The 13,864-nt window shown below is 46.8% G+C and overlaps 1 protein-coding gene across 2 annotated transcripts in view; it reads right to left on the bottom strand.

Annotated features, from left to right (window-relative positions):
• TRDMT1 (tRNA aspartic acid methyltransferase 1) overlaps window positions 1-12,890 on the bottom strand; it is a 48,564-nt gene extending 35,674 nt beyond the window's left edge. Inside the window, exon 1 of one of the 2 annotated variants that reach the window (XM_073581880.1) lies at window positions 12,556-12,890. Coding sequence is in view for 1 of the 2 variants with exons in the window: in XM_073581877.1 (XP_073437978.1) it covers window positions 12,556-12,619 (64 nt within the window). In the remaining variant the exon portion in view is untranslated. The remainder of the gene's footprint in view (window positions 1-12,555) is intronic. The other variant, XM_073581877.1, reaches the window with a different exon arrangement.
• Between the last annotated feature and the right edge of the window lie 974 nt (window positions 12,891-13,864).

The following is a 13,864-nucleotide window of genomic DNA, read 5'->3' as shown; positions in this document are numbered from 1 at the left end:
GGGCAGTGTCTTATAGGGGCACAGTGGCAGCTCTTATGTGGGTGCTGCCAGAGCATGGCATCTTGAGTTATCAGAGAGGGTCGGGATATCAACAATCGCAGCATGAAGAGGGATACAAGGCTGAGAAAAACTTGTCATGATGGTCTGGGCTAGATGGAGAGCAGAGGCCATCAGTATGTAAGTGCCAGGGGCCCTGCAGACCTCCATAACCGTGCACATGGAGGAGATATTACTGCAGTAAGTCAGTCCCGGGCACACTGGGCGTCACTTGGGTTTAGGACACGTTACACGCTGTACATTTTCTTGTGTTTTCATTGAATATCAGTGTCCCAAAATAGCAGATGCCCCCACTAATAACCGCTGAAAGGCTCCCATACCAGTGTAAGTGAGTCACAAAGTCTAATCTTCCTGCCTGCACTCCTACAATGGAGGCACTGAGGCACCGCACTCTCCGTGACCTCAGCAATTAGCGAAAAGTCAGCCTCTGCAGCTATGGGGGAGGACGCTGTATGGCTGGGCCATCGCATACCAGCTAGCTTAACATTGTAGTTGGGGGCTGCAGAGTAGAGGGTTCGGGCGGGAGGATGAAAAATGAACATTTCTAACAATATGGTTATTCTTACATAAAGAAGTACTATACTGGTGGGAGCCGCACCCCGCTCGGCCAGAAAAGAGGCTCGATCGTCATTATTAAGGAGGTAGAAGAATTGGGACGTTGGCGCATATCCACGAAAATTACTGAGGGATTTCACGAACTTCACACCTCCGCCTTGATACTAAAGGGGTATTCCGGTCCATCACCCACAAGAAAGGCGATATCGTCTAGACCCCCACCGATCGCCAGAACAGGGCGCTTTTGTCCTCCATCTGAATGGAGCGGCAATGCACAAGCTCCATGGCGGCTCCATTCGTTCCATACGGTACTATGCTTTCTCCGGCAGTCCCATAGAGAATGAATGGAGCGGCCGTCGAGCATTCTGGCAGGGGTCAGACCCCTATACTCCATTGAATATTAGGCATCTATGGCTAAAAGGGGAATATCTGTCGATAGCTTTTTCCTGGGATTATGTCGCTAGTTATCATGAGCTCTCACGTGTCTGATTTAAAAGGAATGTGTCAGCGGGTTTTCTCTATGTAATCTGAGAGGAACATGGTGTAGGGGCTGAGAGCCTGATTATAGCGATGTGGCACTTACTAGGCTGTGTGTTGCTTTTTCAATAAAATCAGTGTTTTATCAGCAGGAGATTATCACTACAGGACAAGAGGCCTTGTGCCCATTAGTCCAAGCCTGCCACTGATGCACAGTGTACACAGAAAGCAGCCAATCAGCGGTGTGTGCGGGGTTATACAGAGCTCAGCATTTCGAGCTCTGCAGGAGAGAAAACTGCGATTCTGGCACACCCAGTAAACAAGGTGATACGATGGAGTAAAAAATGCGATGGCAGCAGATGGAGCAGTACCAGACCAAAAATGTCACGATATGTCAGCGGTTTATCTCCGGGAGAACATAAGGATAGGCCGTCTGAAATCTGACAGATTCTTAAAGGAGGAGAGCATGGAAAACTGAGGATCCGGCCAGCTTCAGAACAGAGTGTGCAAGCTCTACAGCAAAGAGCTAACCACTGAGCCACCGTGCTTTACTGCGGGGCATGGAGGCGATCAGCCTTTGGCAATGCTGAGGGGTTATGGAAGCCCAGGTTGCTTTGATTTAAGTGCACGCTTCTTGCCTAAGAGAGCGGCCACCGCTGATAGACTACAGAGGTGGCCACTAAATAAAGCATTAAGATGAACTTAGGACATTAGGAATGCCTTTGTTCTTGAAAACATGGAAGGTTGTTAGTAAGAGTTTGCAAAGTTCACAATCACTTGAGGCAACCCCTTTAAGAGGATTTCATTCCTGGTAAATTTGACCATATTTTTGCCTTCTCCAATATCCAAAAACTTCAAACATTTCCAGCCTTGCTTCATTATTATCGAGCCTTTACATTAGAGAGAGACGGAGAGAAATCCGAGGTCCAGTCACTGACCCGCTGGTCGCTTTGTTTTCCTTTCCAGACGTTGTCCATGTGTGGCCTTAGAAAGTTCCCGTGACCCAGTGGAAAATTTCCTTCTATGTACCTGAACTAATGGACGCGACCCCCACACTCATTTCTGGTGACTCTTAATTAGGAACGCTACCAGGAAATTCTGCCTGTTGTCAGGGTGTTACATAGCGGGGTGTACAAATATTTAGGAAAAGCAGATTTCTCAGTTTTACTGGGCTTTTTTCATCATACTGAATGTCATGAAGCCAAAAAAAACAGAGACAATCTGGAGACGCGGAGGCCCCTTCTTTACAGAGCGAGGGGGCAGTAATCAGATTAGTCATTGGCGCCTATAGAAGGTCTGCACTATGGATAAGGCTGTGGGATAAATAGTTAGAGATTATCAGAAACTCTTACCAGATTTTGCAAAATTTTTCACCATCTTGAAATTGCACAAAAATTTGGTGACTTTTTATGTTTTTACACCTGTGCCTCCAACGTTTTATATATCTATACCGCACAAGTCCACTATAAAACATATGCAATATATATTGTCGCAAAGCCAGGCAGTACTGGGTTAAAACCGAACACTGCAAATTTGGATTAGTTGCTTGGACCAAGAACCACTTGGGGAGAGGGGTCAGTCTTCTGGGTGTTGCGCATAATCGAATGTGTTGAAGCTGGTGAGTGACCAGATAAAATGTGAGCTGTAGCTGGGAGACAACCCAGGGTCTCCCTCTGATTGAAGACTGCATGGGTCAGCTAGGGAAGCTGAGCAGTCTGTGTGTTGGAGCAGCAGCCTGTTCAGAGTGAACAGTGGCCGACGTTGAACACTTCTGTTTGGCAATGGACTACTATTAAAAGGCTTGTCAGAACTAAATTGTTCGGGTGCTTAGTACCCATCCTAAATTATTTGGGAGCCCTATCTCTGATCGCTGGAGGTCAGACTGCTGGGGACCCTTTTCAAGCTTTGGCAGCTTGAGAACGGCGCTCTGTAGCGGGTCCTAGATGGAGCGGAGGTGCACATGCTCAGCCTCAGTTTTTTCCGTCAGCACTATAGGCAATAAATGGAAGGGAGGCCGATTATGTGAAACTTCACTACACTCAGGACGGGGGTGCAGAGTTCAGTTCTCGGGGTGTAAAAGCCTCGATCTCGGGATCTCTGGAGGTGCGACTGCTGAAACGGGATCCTATGGACAGGGTATAACTTGATTTTTTGGAAAACACTGCAGTCATTTGCCTTGTCCTTCAAAGACAAAAACAGGGGTCAACAGACATAAAAGTGACCCGCACCCATCTATGATGATCATAATGTATTTTCCAGGTGTAATCAGGAAAATGCACTGGACAGCTGTGCCGAAAATGTGCCCTGCACAGGAGGAGAAGCGGCCGTGTGGTGTCGTGTGGGAAGGGGTTAAGTCACAGAATGCAGCTATTAGTGAAGATGAGAGCAGCGCAGTATGGCGGTATAGGCAGATAATTAACCATTACAATGACCCCTACTGTCCGGAGGTAAACGGGTAAAGGTTACGAAGCATGGTCACTCTCCTTCCACAAGCTCAGATGTCTCAGGGTAAACTGAGAATCTGCCAGCGAGCTCTTCTGCAGATTTAGCAGTGAGTTTCTAACTTTTATCTACGGTATCTTTTTCTGAGTTGCTCTCAGCTGAAACATGACCACAGAACACATTAAGCTTGAATGAGCTGGGAAACAAAAAAAAACATGTAAGAGCTGAACAGTGAAAAATCTGTAATAAAACTAATAGCAAAAAAATTTTATTATTTTTTAGCCCCAAATACGTAAGAAATAAGGTGGACAACTCCATTAGGGCAGCATTTGGAGTTAAAAGGGATCTCCCCTTTTACATTTACACCGACAGGAAAAAATGAAGGGTCCAGGTCCAACATCTCAGACTTCAACCTTCTGCGTTGCACGGACTGAAATACAGGGGGCGACAGAGAGACCAAAACTCAGCATGGATCTACTGCATTTAGGAATCGAGTGTAAAATGAAAATATATACCGCCATACACAGGTCCATGATCACTATATACTGCTATATACAGGACCAGGATCACTATATACCACTTTACACAGGTCCATGATCATTATATACTGCTATACACAGGTCCATGATCACTATATACTGCTATATACAGGTCCAGGATCACTAAATACCGCTATACACAGGACCAGGATCACTATGCCCCCTTGGAAGAAGGGGTAAAGCGAAACGCGCGCCGGGGTCCTCTCTCCTTGCAACCATAGCACCAGATATTGTTTACATTTCAGCAGTACTCTTTATAGCTCATTGATGGTATCCTTTGCTAGTATACTATAGCACTTTGGCATTTTGCACTTTTTCTAGCTCCTGGATAACACCCTATTCTTTATGGGTTGTTCACATTCATATAGGCAGCACTTTCTCATTTGTACTATTTTATGAGCATTTTTCTAATTACTAATACTGCTTGTTATTTAGACCGGATCTTTACCTATATCATTTTTACACCCACAAGCTTGTCGGCAGAGGGAAGCATGAAGTGCTCTAAAATGTCCAGGTAGACGGCTGCACTGACTTTGGTCTTGATAAAACACAGTGGACCTACACCAGCAGATGACATGGCTCCCCAAACCATCACTGATTGTGGAAACTTCACACTAGACCTTGGAAATCAAGGTCTCAGACTCAGAGTCTGGAGGAAGAGTGGAGAGGCCACAATGCAAGCTGCTGGAGGTCTAGTGTGAAGTTTCCACAATCAGTGATGGTTTGGGGAGCCATGTCATCTGCTGGTGTAGGTCCACTGTGTTTTATCAAGACCAAAGTCAGCATAGCCGTCTACCAGGACATTTTAGAGCACTTCATGCTTCCCTCTGCTGACAAGCTTTTTGGAGATGGAAATATCTTTCTCCAGCAGGACTTGGCCCCTGTCCACACTGCCAAAAGTACCAATACCTGGTGTAAAAACAACAGTATCAATGTGCTTGATTGGCAGCAAACTCGCCTGACCTTAACCCCATAGAGAATCTATGGGTATTGTCAAGAGGAAGATGAGAGAGACCAGACCCAACAATGCAGATGAGCTGAAGGCTACTATCAAAGCAACCTGGGCTTCCATAACCCCTCAGCAGTGCCACAGGCTGATCGCCTCCATGCCACGCCGCATTGATGCAGTAATTGATGCCAAAGGAGCCCCGACCAAGTATTGAGTGCATTTACTGAACATACATTTCAGGAGGCCAACATTTCAGATTTTAAAATCCTTTCTCCAGCTGGTGTTATCAAGTATTCTAATTTACTGAGATAATGACTTTTGGGTTTTCATTGGCTGTAAGCCATAATCATCAACATTAACAGAAATAAACACGTGAAATAGATCACTCTGTGTGGAATGACTCTATAGAATATGACAAAGGAGCTTTCTGAAACGCGCGTCGGGGCGCGTTCAACCGGCATACCGCTTATCCCACTTGTTTCAGATCCGCAGGTATTCAGCCCATCATTGTGTTTTGTGGCTTTATCCATCGGCCCATGTTCCCTTAGCAGCGCACACCATTGTGACATATGTTTGCACGTGTAATTCTCAGTACATTTCTTCTTAGCAGTGCACACAACTGTGATATTTGTTTGCACTTAGTACATATTTTGCATTTTTCCCCATTGATATATATTTTGTGCATTTTCAATACCACTATTGTGTTATCTGCACATTTTTTTTGTTATATTTGCATATTTTGCACAGCTATATTACATTTTTTGCAGTTCATTCACATCATCTTTTTACATAAATATAACGTTTTATTCGTTGGGGTCGTATCTTGCACTACTTTTGCACTTTATATTTGTTTTTGCTGCTACAATATTGATTTTTAACACGGCTTAATTCATCTGCGACCTGTCTATGTGGTAGAGATGATTACTATCTGAGTATGTATTATTTGGATTTATCCTATATATCGGTATATTTTCCCAATATACTATTAGTAAATCTGTCTACGCGGTATAGAGATGATTATTACTTGAATATACACTGTCTGGATTTATCCTATATATTGGTATAGCTAGCTACTCAGTATATTACAGCGGTTTATTGCCTTCAGCACTCATTTTTTAATTTATAATTGTATGTTGTTTGGCCAAATATAAATCATTAATAAAGGCTTTTTTTTATCAAAGCAATTTTATTCTTCTTCATTACATATACACACGGCTACTGCCAGATATTTCACTGCCATCTTTAATTTGTTTTTTCTTTCTTATACCAGATGGTCTGCCATCCACTCTTATTGGGAGGGGGCACATTGCGTTTTACATGCTCATTGTACTGATTCATTAAGTATATTTTGACATCCCTTATTGTGTTTTCCCTTCCTTTCCCCCCTTTCTATAGAATATGAGTTTCACTTTTTGTATTGAAGAAGTGAAATATATTAACTTTTTGATGATATTCTGATGATATGGAAACAACAAAAACCCTCACTGTAGCATTGATCCACTCCCGCCTGGATTACTGCAACGCTCTATTAATTGGCTTCCCCGTTACTCGACTATCCCCTCTCCAGTCCATACTTAATGCAGCAGCCAGGGTCATCTATCTGGCTAATCGGTACTCGGACGCGTCCGCTCTTCGTCAGTCAACACACTGGCTGCCCATTCATTATAGGATCCAATTCAAAGTACTTGTTCTCACCCACAAAGCTCTCCACGGTGAGGCACCCCTCTACATCTCCTCCCTCATTTCTGTCGATCGGCCTAGCCGATCGCTGCGCTCTGCAAACGACTTTCGACTAACCTCTGCACTACTCCGTACCTCCCACTCCCGACTCGAAGACTTCTCCCGTGCTGCTACTATCCTCTGGAATGCTCTACCCCAAGAAATTAGGACTAACCACAATTTGCACAGTTTTAGGCGCTCCCTCAAAACACATTTGTTCAGAGCGGCTTATCACGTTCACTAATCAAAGTCATTCTGTGTGTTAAGTGTGTGTGTGTAGCCCATTCACTATCTCCATCCATCCCTCACTCCCTCAAGATGGCTGGACCTTCATTGTAAATACACACCTGTGCTTTGTATTTCCCCCACCTCATTGTAGATTGTAAGCTCTCACGAGCAGGGGCGGCTTAGTTTGCTTTAATTATTGTATTGTTAACGTTGTTACTTATGACTTGTGTTTTGAAACTGTTAAATTGTAAAGCGCTGCGGAATATGTTGGCGCTATATAAATAAAGATTATTATATTCTAATTTTGTGAGATGCACCTGTACCTCTATATACAGGTCCAGTATCACTATATACCGCTATACTTAGGTACAGGATCACTATATACCGCTATACACAGAACCAGGATCACTATATACCGCTATATACAGGACCAGGATCACTATATACCGCTATACACAGGTCCAGGATCACTATATACCGCTATACACAGGTCCAGGATCACTATATACCCCTATACACAGGTCCAGGATCACTATATACTGCTATACACAGGTCCAGGATCACTATATACCGCTATACACAGGACTAGGATCACTACATACCGCTATACACAGGACCAGGATCACTATATACCGCTATACACAGGACCAGGATCACTATATACCGCTATACACAGATCCAGGATCTCTATATACCGCTATATACAGGACCATGAGCCCTATATACCGCTATACACAGATCCAGGATCACTATATACCGCTATACACAGGTCCAGGATCACTATATACCGCTATACACAGGACCATGATCACTATATACCGCTATACACAGGTCCAGGAACCCTATATACCGCTATATACAGGACCATGAGCCCTATATACCGCTATACACAGGTCCAGGATCACTATATACCGCTATACACAGGACCATGATCACTATATACCGCTATACACAGGACCAGGATCACTATATACCGCTATACACAGGTCCAGGATCCCTATATACCGCTATACACAGGACCATGATCACTATATACCGCTATACACAGGACCAGGATCACTATATACCGCTATACACAGGTCCAGTATCACTATATACCGCTATACACAGGTCCAGGATCCATATATACAGGACCATGAGCCCTATATACCGCTATACACAGGTCCAGGATCACTATATACCGCTATACACAGGTCCAGGATCACTATATACCGCTATACACAGGTCTAGGATCCCTATATACCGCTATATACAGGACCAGGATCACTATATACCGCTATGCACAGGTCCAGGATCACTATATACCGCTATATACAGGACCAGGATCACTATATACCGCTATACACAGGTCCAGTATCACTATATACCGCTATATACAGGACCAGGATCACTATATACCGCTATACACAGGTCCAGTATCACTATATACCGCTATACACAGGTCCAGGATCACTATATACCGCTATATACAGGACCAGGATCACTATATACCGCTATACACAGGTCCAGTATCACTATATACCGCTATACACAGGTCCAGGATTCATATATACAGGACCATGAGCCCTATATACCGCTATACACAGGTCCAGGATCACTATATACCGCTATACACAGGTCCAGGATCACTATATACCGCTATACACAGGTCTAGGATCCCTATATACCGCTATATACAGGACCAGGATCACTATATACCGCTATGCACAGGTCCAGGATCACTATATACCGCTATATACAGGACCAGGATCACTATATACCGCTATGCATAGGTCCAGGATCACTATATACCGCTATATACAGGACCAGGATCACTATATACCGCTATGCACAGGTCCAGGATCACTATATACCGCTATGCACAGGTCCAGGATCACTATATACCGCTATACACAGGTCCAGTATCACTATATACCGCTATACACAGGTCCAGGATCACTATATACCGCTATACACAGGTCCAGGATCACTATATACCGCTAGACACAGGTCCAGGATCACTATATACCGCTATACACAGGACCAGGATCACTATATACCGCTATACACAGGACCAGGATCACTATATACCGCTATATACAGGTCCAGGATCACTATATACCGCTATACACAGGACCACTATATACCGCTATAGACAGGTCCAGGATCACTATATACCGCTATACACAGGTCCAGGATCACTATATACCGCTATACACAGGTCCAGGATCCCTATATACCGCTATACACAGGTCCAGGATCACTATATACCGCTATACACAGGACCAGGATCACTATATACCGCTATACACAGGTCCAGGATCCCTATATACCGCTATACACAGGTCCAGGATCACTATATACCGCTATACACAGGTCCAGGATCACTATATACCGCTATACACAGGTCCAGGATCACTATATACCGCTATACACAGGTCCAGGATCCCTATATACCGCTATACACAGGTCCAGGATCACTATATACCGCTATACACAGGACCAGGATCCCTATATACCGCTATACACAGGACCATGATCACTATATACCGCTATACACAGGACCATGATCACTATATACCTCTATACACAGGACCAGGATCACTACATACCGCTATACACAGGTCCAGGATCACTACATACCGCTATACACAGGTCCAGGATCACTATATACCGCTATACACAGGTCCAGGATCCCTATATACCGCTATACACAGGTCCAGGATCACTATATACCGCTATACACAGGACCAGGATCCCTATATACCGCTATACACAGGACCATGATCACTATATACCGCTATACACAGGACCATGATCACTATATACCGCTATACACAGGTCCAGGATCACTATATACCGCTATACACAGGACCAGGATCACTACATACCGCTATACACAGGACCATGATCACTATATACCGCTATACACAGGACCAGGATCACTATATACCGCTATACACAGGTCCAGGATCACTATATACCGCTATACACAGGACCAGGATCACTATATACCGCTATACACAGGTCCAGGATCACTATATACCGCTATACACAGGTCCAGGATCCCTATATACCGCTATACACAGGTCCAGGATCACTATATACCGCTATACACAGGTACAGGATCCCTATATACCGCTATACACAGGTCCAGGATCACTATATACCGCTATACACAGGTCGAGGATCACTATATACCGCTATACACAGGTCCAGGATCCCTATATACCGCTATACACAGGTCCAGGATCACTATATACCGCTATACACAGGACCAGGATCCCTATATACCGCTATACACAGGACCATGATCACTATATACCGCTATACACAGGACCATGATCACTATATACCGCTATACACAGGTCCAGGATCCCTATATACCGCTATATACAGGACCAGGATCACTATATACCGCTATACACAGGACCAGGATCCCTATATACCGCTATACACAGGACCATGATCACTATATACCGCTATACACAGGACCATGATCACTATATACCGCTATACACAGGTCCAGGATCACTATATACCGCTATACACAGGACCAGGATCACTACATACCGCTATACACAGGACCATGATCACTATATACCGCTATACACAGGTCCAGGATCACTATATACCGCTATACACAGGTCCAGGATCACTATATACCGCTATACAAAGGTCCAGGATCCCTATATACCGCTATACACAGGTCCAGGATAACTATATACCGCTATACACAGGTCCAGGATCACTATATACCGCTATACACAGGTCCAGGATCCCTATATACCGCTATACACAGGTCCAGGATCACTATATACCGCTATACACAGGACCAGGATCCCTATATACCGCTATACACAGGACCATGATCCCTATATACCTCTATACACAGGACCAGGATCACTACATACCGCTATACACAGGTCCAGGATCACTACATACCGCTATACACAGGTCCAGGATCACTATATACCGCTATACACAGGTCCAGGATCCCTATATACCGCTATACACAGGTCCAGGATCACTATATACCGCTATACACAGGACCAGGATCCCTATATACCGCTATACACAGGACCATGATCACTATATACCGCTATACACAGGACCATGATCACTATATACCGCTATACACAGGTCCAGGATCACTATATACCGCTATACACAGGACCAGGATCACTACATACCGCTATACACAGGACCATGATCACTATATACCGCTATACACAGGACCAGGATCACTATATACCGCTATACACAGGTCCAGGATCACTATATACCGCTATACACAGGACCAGGATCACTATATACCGCTATACACAGGTCCAGGATCCCTATATACCGCTATACACAGGTCCAGGATCACTATATACCGCTATACACAGATCCAGGATCACTATATACCGCTATACACAGGACCAGGATCACTATATACCGCTATACACAGGTCCAGGATCCCTATATACCGCTATACACAGGTCCAGGATCACTATATACCGCTATACACAGGTCCAGGATCCCTATATACCGCTATACACAGGTCCAGGATCACTATATACCGCTATACACAGGTCCAGGATCCCTATATACCGCTATACACAGGTCCAGGATCACTATATACCGCTATACACAGGACCAGGATCCCTATATACCGCTATACACAGGACCATGATCACTATATACCGCTATACACAGGACCATGATCACTATATACCGCTATACACAGGTCCAGGATCCCTATATACCGCTATATACAGGACCAGGATCACTATATACCGCTATACACAGGACCAGGATCCCTATATACCGCTATACACAGGACCATGATCACTACATACCGCTATACACAGGACCATGATCACTACATACCGCTATACACAGGTCCAGGATCACTATATACCGCTATACACAGGTCCAGGATCACTATATACCGCTATACACAGGACCAGGATCACTATATACCGCTATACACAGGACCAGGATCACTATATACCGCTATACACAGGACCATGATCACTATATACCGCTATACACAGGTCCAGGATCACTATATACCGCTATACACAGGTCCAGGATCACTATATACCGCTATATACAGGACCAGGATCACTATATACCGCTATACACAGGACCATGATCACTATATACCGCTATACACAGGTCCAGGATCCCTATATACCGCTATATACAGGACCAGGATCACTATATACCGCTATACACAGGACCAGGATCCCTATATACCGCTATACACAGGACCATGATCACTATATACCGCTATACACAGGACCATGATCACTACATACCGCTATACACAGGTCCAGGATCACTATATACCGCTATACACAGGACCAGGATCACTATATACCGCTATACACAGGACCAGGATCACTATATACCGCTATACACAGGACCATGATCACTATATACCGCTATACACAGGTCCAGGATCACTATATACCGCTATATACAGGACCAGGATCACTATATACCGCTATATACAGGACCAGGATCACTATATACCGCTATACACAGGACCAGGATCACTATATACCGCTATACACAGGTTTCCAGGTCACGAGTCTACGTTGCCCGGGTCACCGGTACCTGTCAGGCCGCAGTGCATGCCCCCGATGCCGCTGTACAGCTCCAGCACCCGCAGCGGCGCCATCCCTGGTCCCGGCTGTCTGCGGCCTACACGGGGCCTCCTCCAGCTCCACAGCCCGGACACTACCGCGTGAGAACGCCGAAGCCTGTATCGCTCCCCGGGTCTCAGCTCTGGCGGATGTGCGCTACCCTGAGCGAGTCTCTACTGTACACCGTGTACACCTGTGTGCTGCATGTATGCGCGCTCCACTGTGCAGAGCCCAGCTGTGTATGAGAACCCGGGCTCACTGTACACTGCATCACTCCGGCTCCAGGTGCCCTCCTCTCCCACCAATGCCCCCTGCTGCAGGTGCCCTCCTCTCCCTCTGGTGCCCCCTGCTCCAGGTGCCCTCTTCCCCCTCTGGTGCCCCCTGCTCCAGGTGCCCTCCTCTCCCTCTGGTGCCCCCTGCTCCAGGTGCCCTCTTCTCCCTCTGGTGCCCCCTGCTCCAGGTGCCCTCCCCTGCTCCAGGTGCCCTCCTCTCCCTCTGGTGCCCCCTGCTCCAGGTGCCCTCCTCTCCCTCTGGTGCCCCCTGCTCCAGGTGCCCTCCTCTCCCTCTGGTGCCCCCTGCTCCAGGTGCCCTCCTCTCCCTCCGTTGCCCCCTGCTCCAGGTTCTTCACTCCTCTCCCTCCAGTGCCCCCTGCTCCAGGTGCCCTCCTCTCCCTCTGGTGCCCCCTGCTCCAGGTGCCCTCCTCTCCCTCTGGTGCCCCCTGCTCCAGGTGCCCTCCTCTCCCTCCGTTGCCCCCTGCTCCAGGTTCTTCACTCCTTTCCCTCCAGTGCCCCCTGCTCCAGGTGCCCTCCGCTCCCTCTGGTGCCCCCTGCTCCAGGTGCCCTCCGCTCCCTCTGGTGCCCCCTGCTCCAGGTACCCTCCGCTCCCTCTGGTGCCCCCTGCTCCAGGTGCCCTCCTCTCCCTCTGGTGCCCCCTGCTCCAGGTGCCCTCCTCTCCCTCTGGTGCCCCCTGCTCCAGGTACCCTCCGCTCCCTCTGGTGCCCCCTGCTCCAGGTTCCCTCCTTTCCCTCCGTTGCCCCCTGCTCCAGGTACCCTCCGCTCCCTCTGGTGCCCCCTGCTCCAGGTACCCTCCGCTCCCTCTGGTGCCCCCTGCTCCAGGTTCCCTCCTCTCCCTCCGTTGCCCCCTGCTCCAGGTGCCCTCCTCTCCCTCCGTTGCCCCCTGCTCCAGGTGCCCTCCTCTCCCTCCGTTGCCCCCTGCTCCAGGTACCCTCCGCTCCCTCCGGTGCCCCCTGCTCCAGGTTCCCTCCTCTCCCTCCGTTGCCC

Source organism: Dendrobates tinctorius, unplaced genomic scaffold, assembly GCF_039654945.1.
Source record: "Dendrobates tinctorius isolate UK_male_01 unplaced genomic scaffold, ASM3965494v1 ptg000070l, whole genome shotgun sequence".
NCBI classification, from domain to species: Eukaryota; Metazoa; Chordata; class Amphibia; order Anura; family Dendrobatidae; genus Dendrobates; species Dendrobates tinctorius.
The sequence above is the reverse complement of the archived record's forward strand: the minus strand, read 5'-3'. Positions and strand labels throughout refer to the sequence as shown.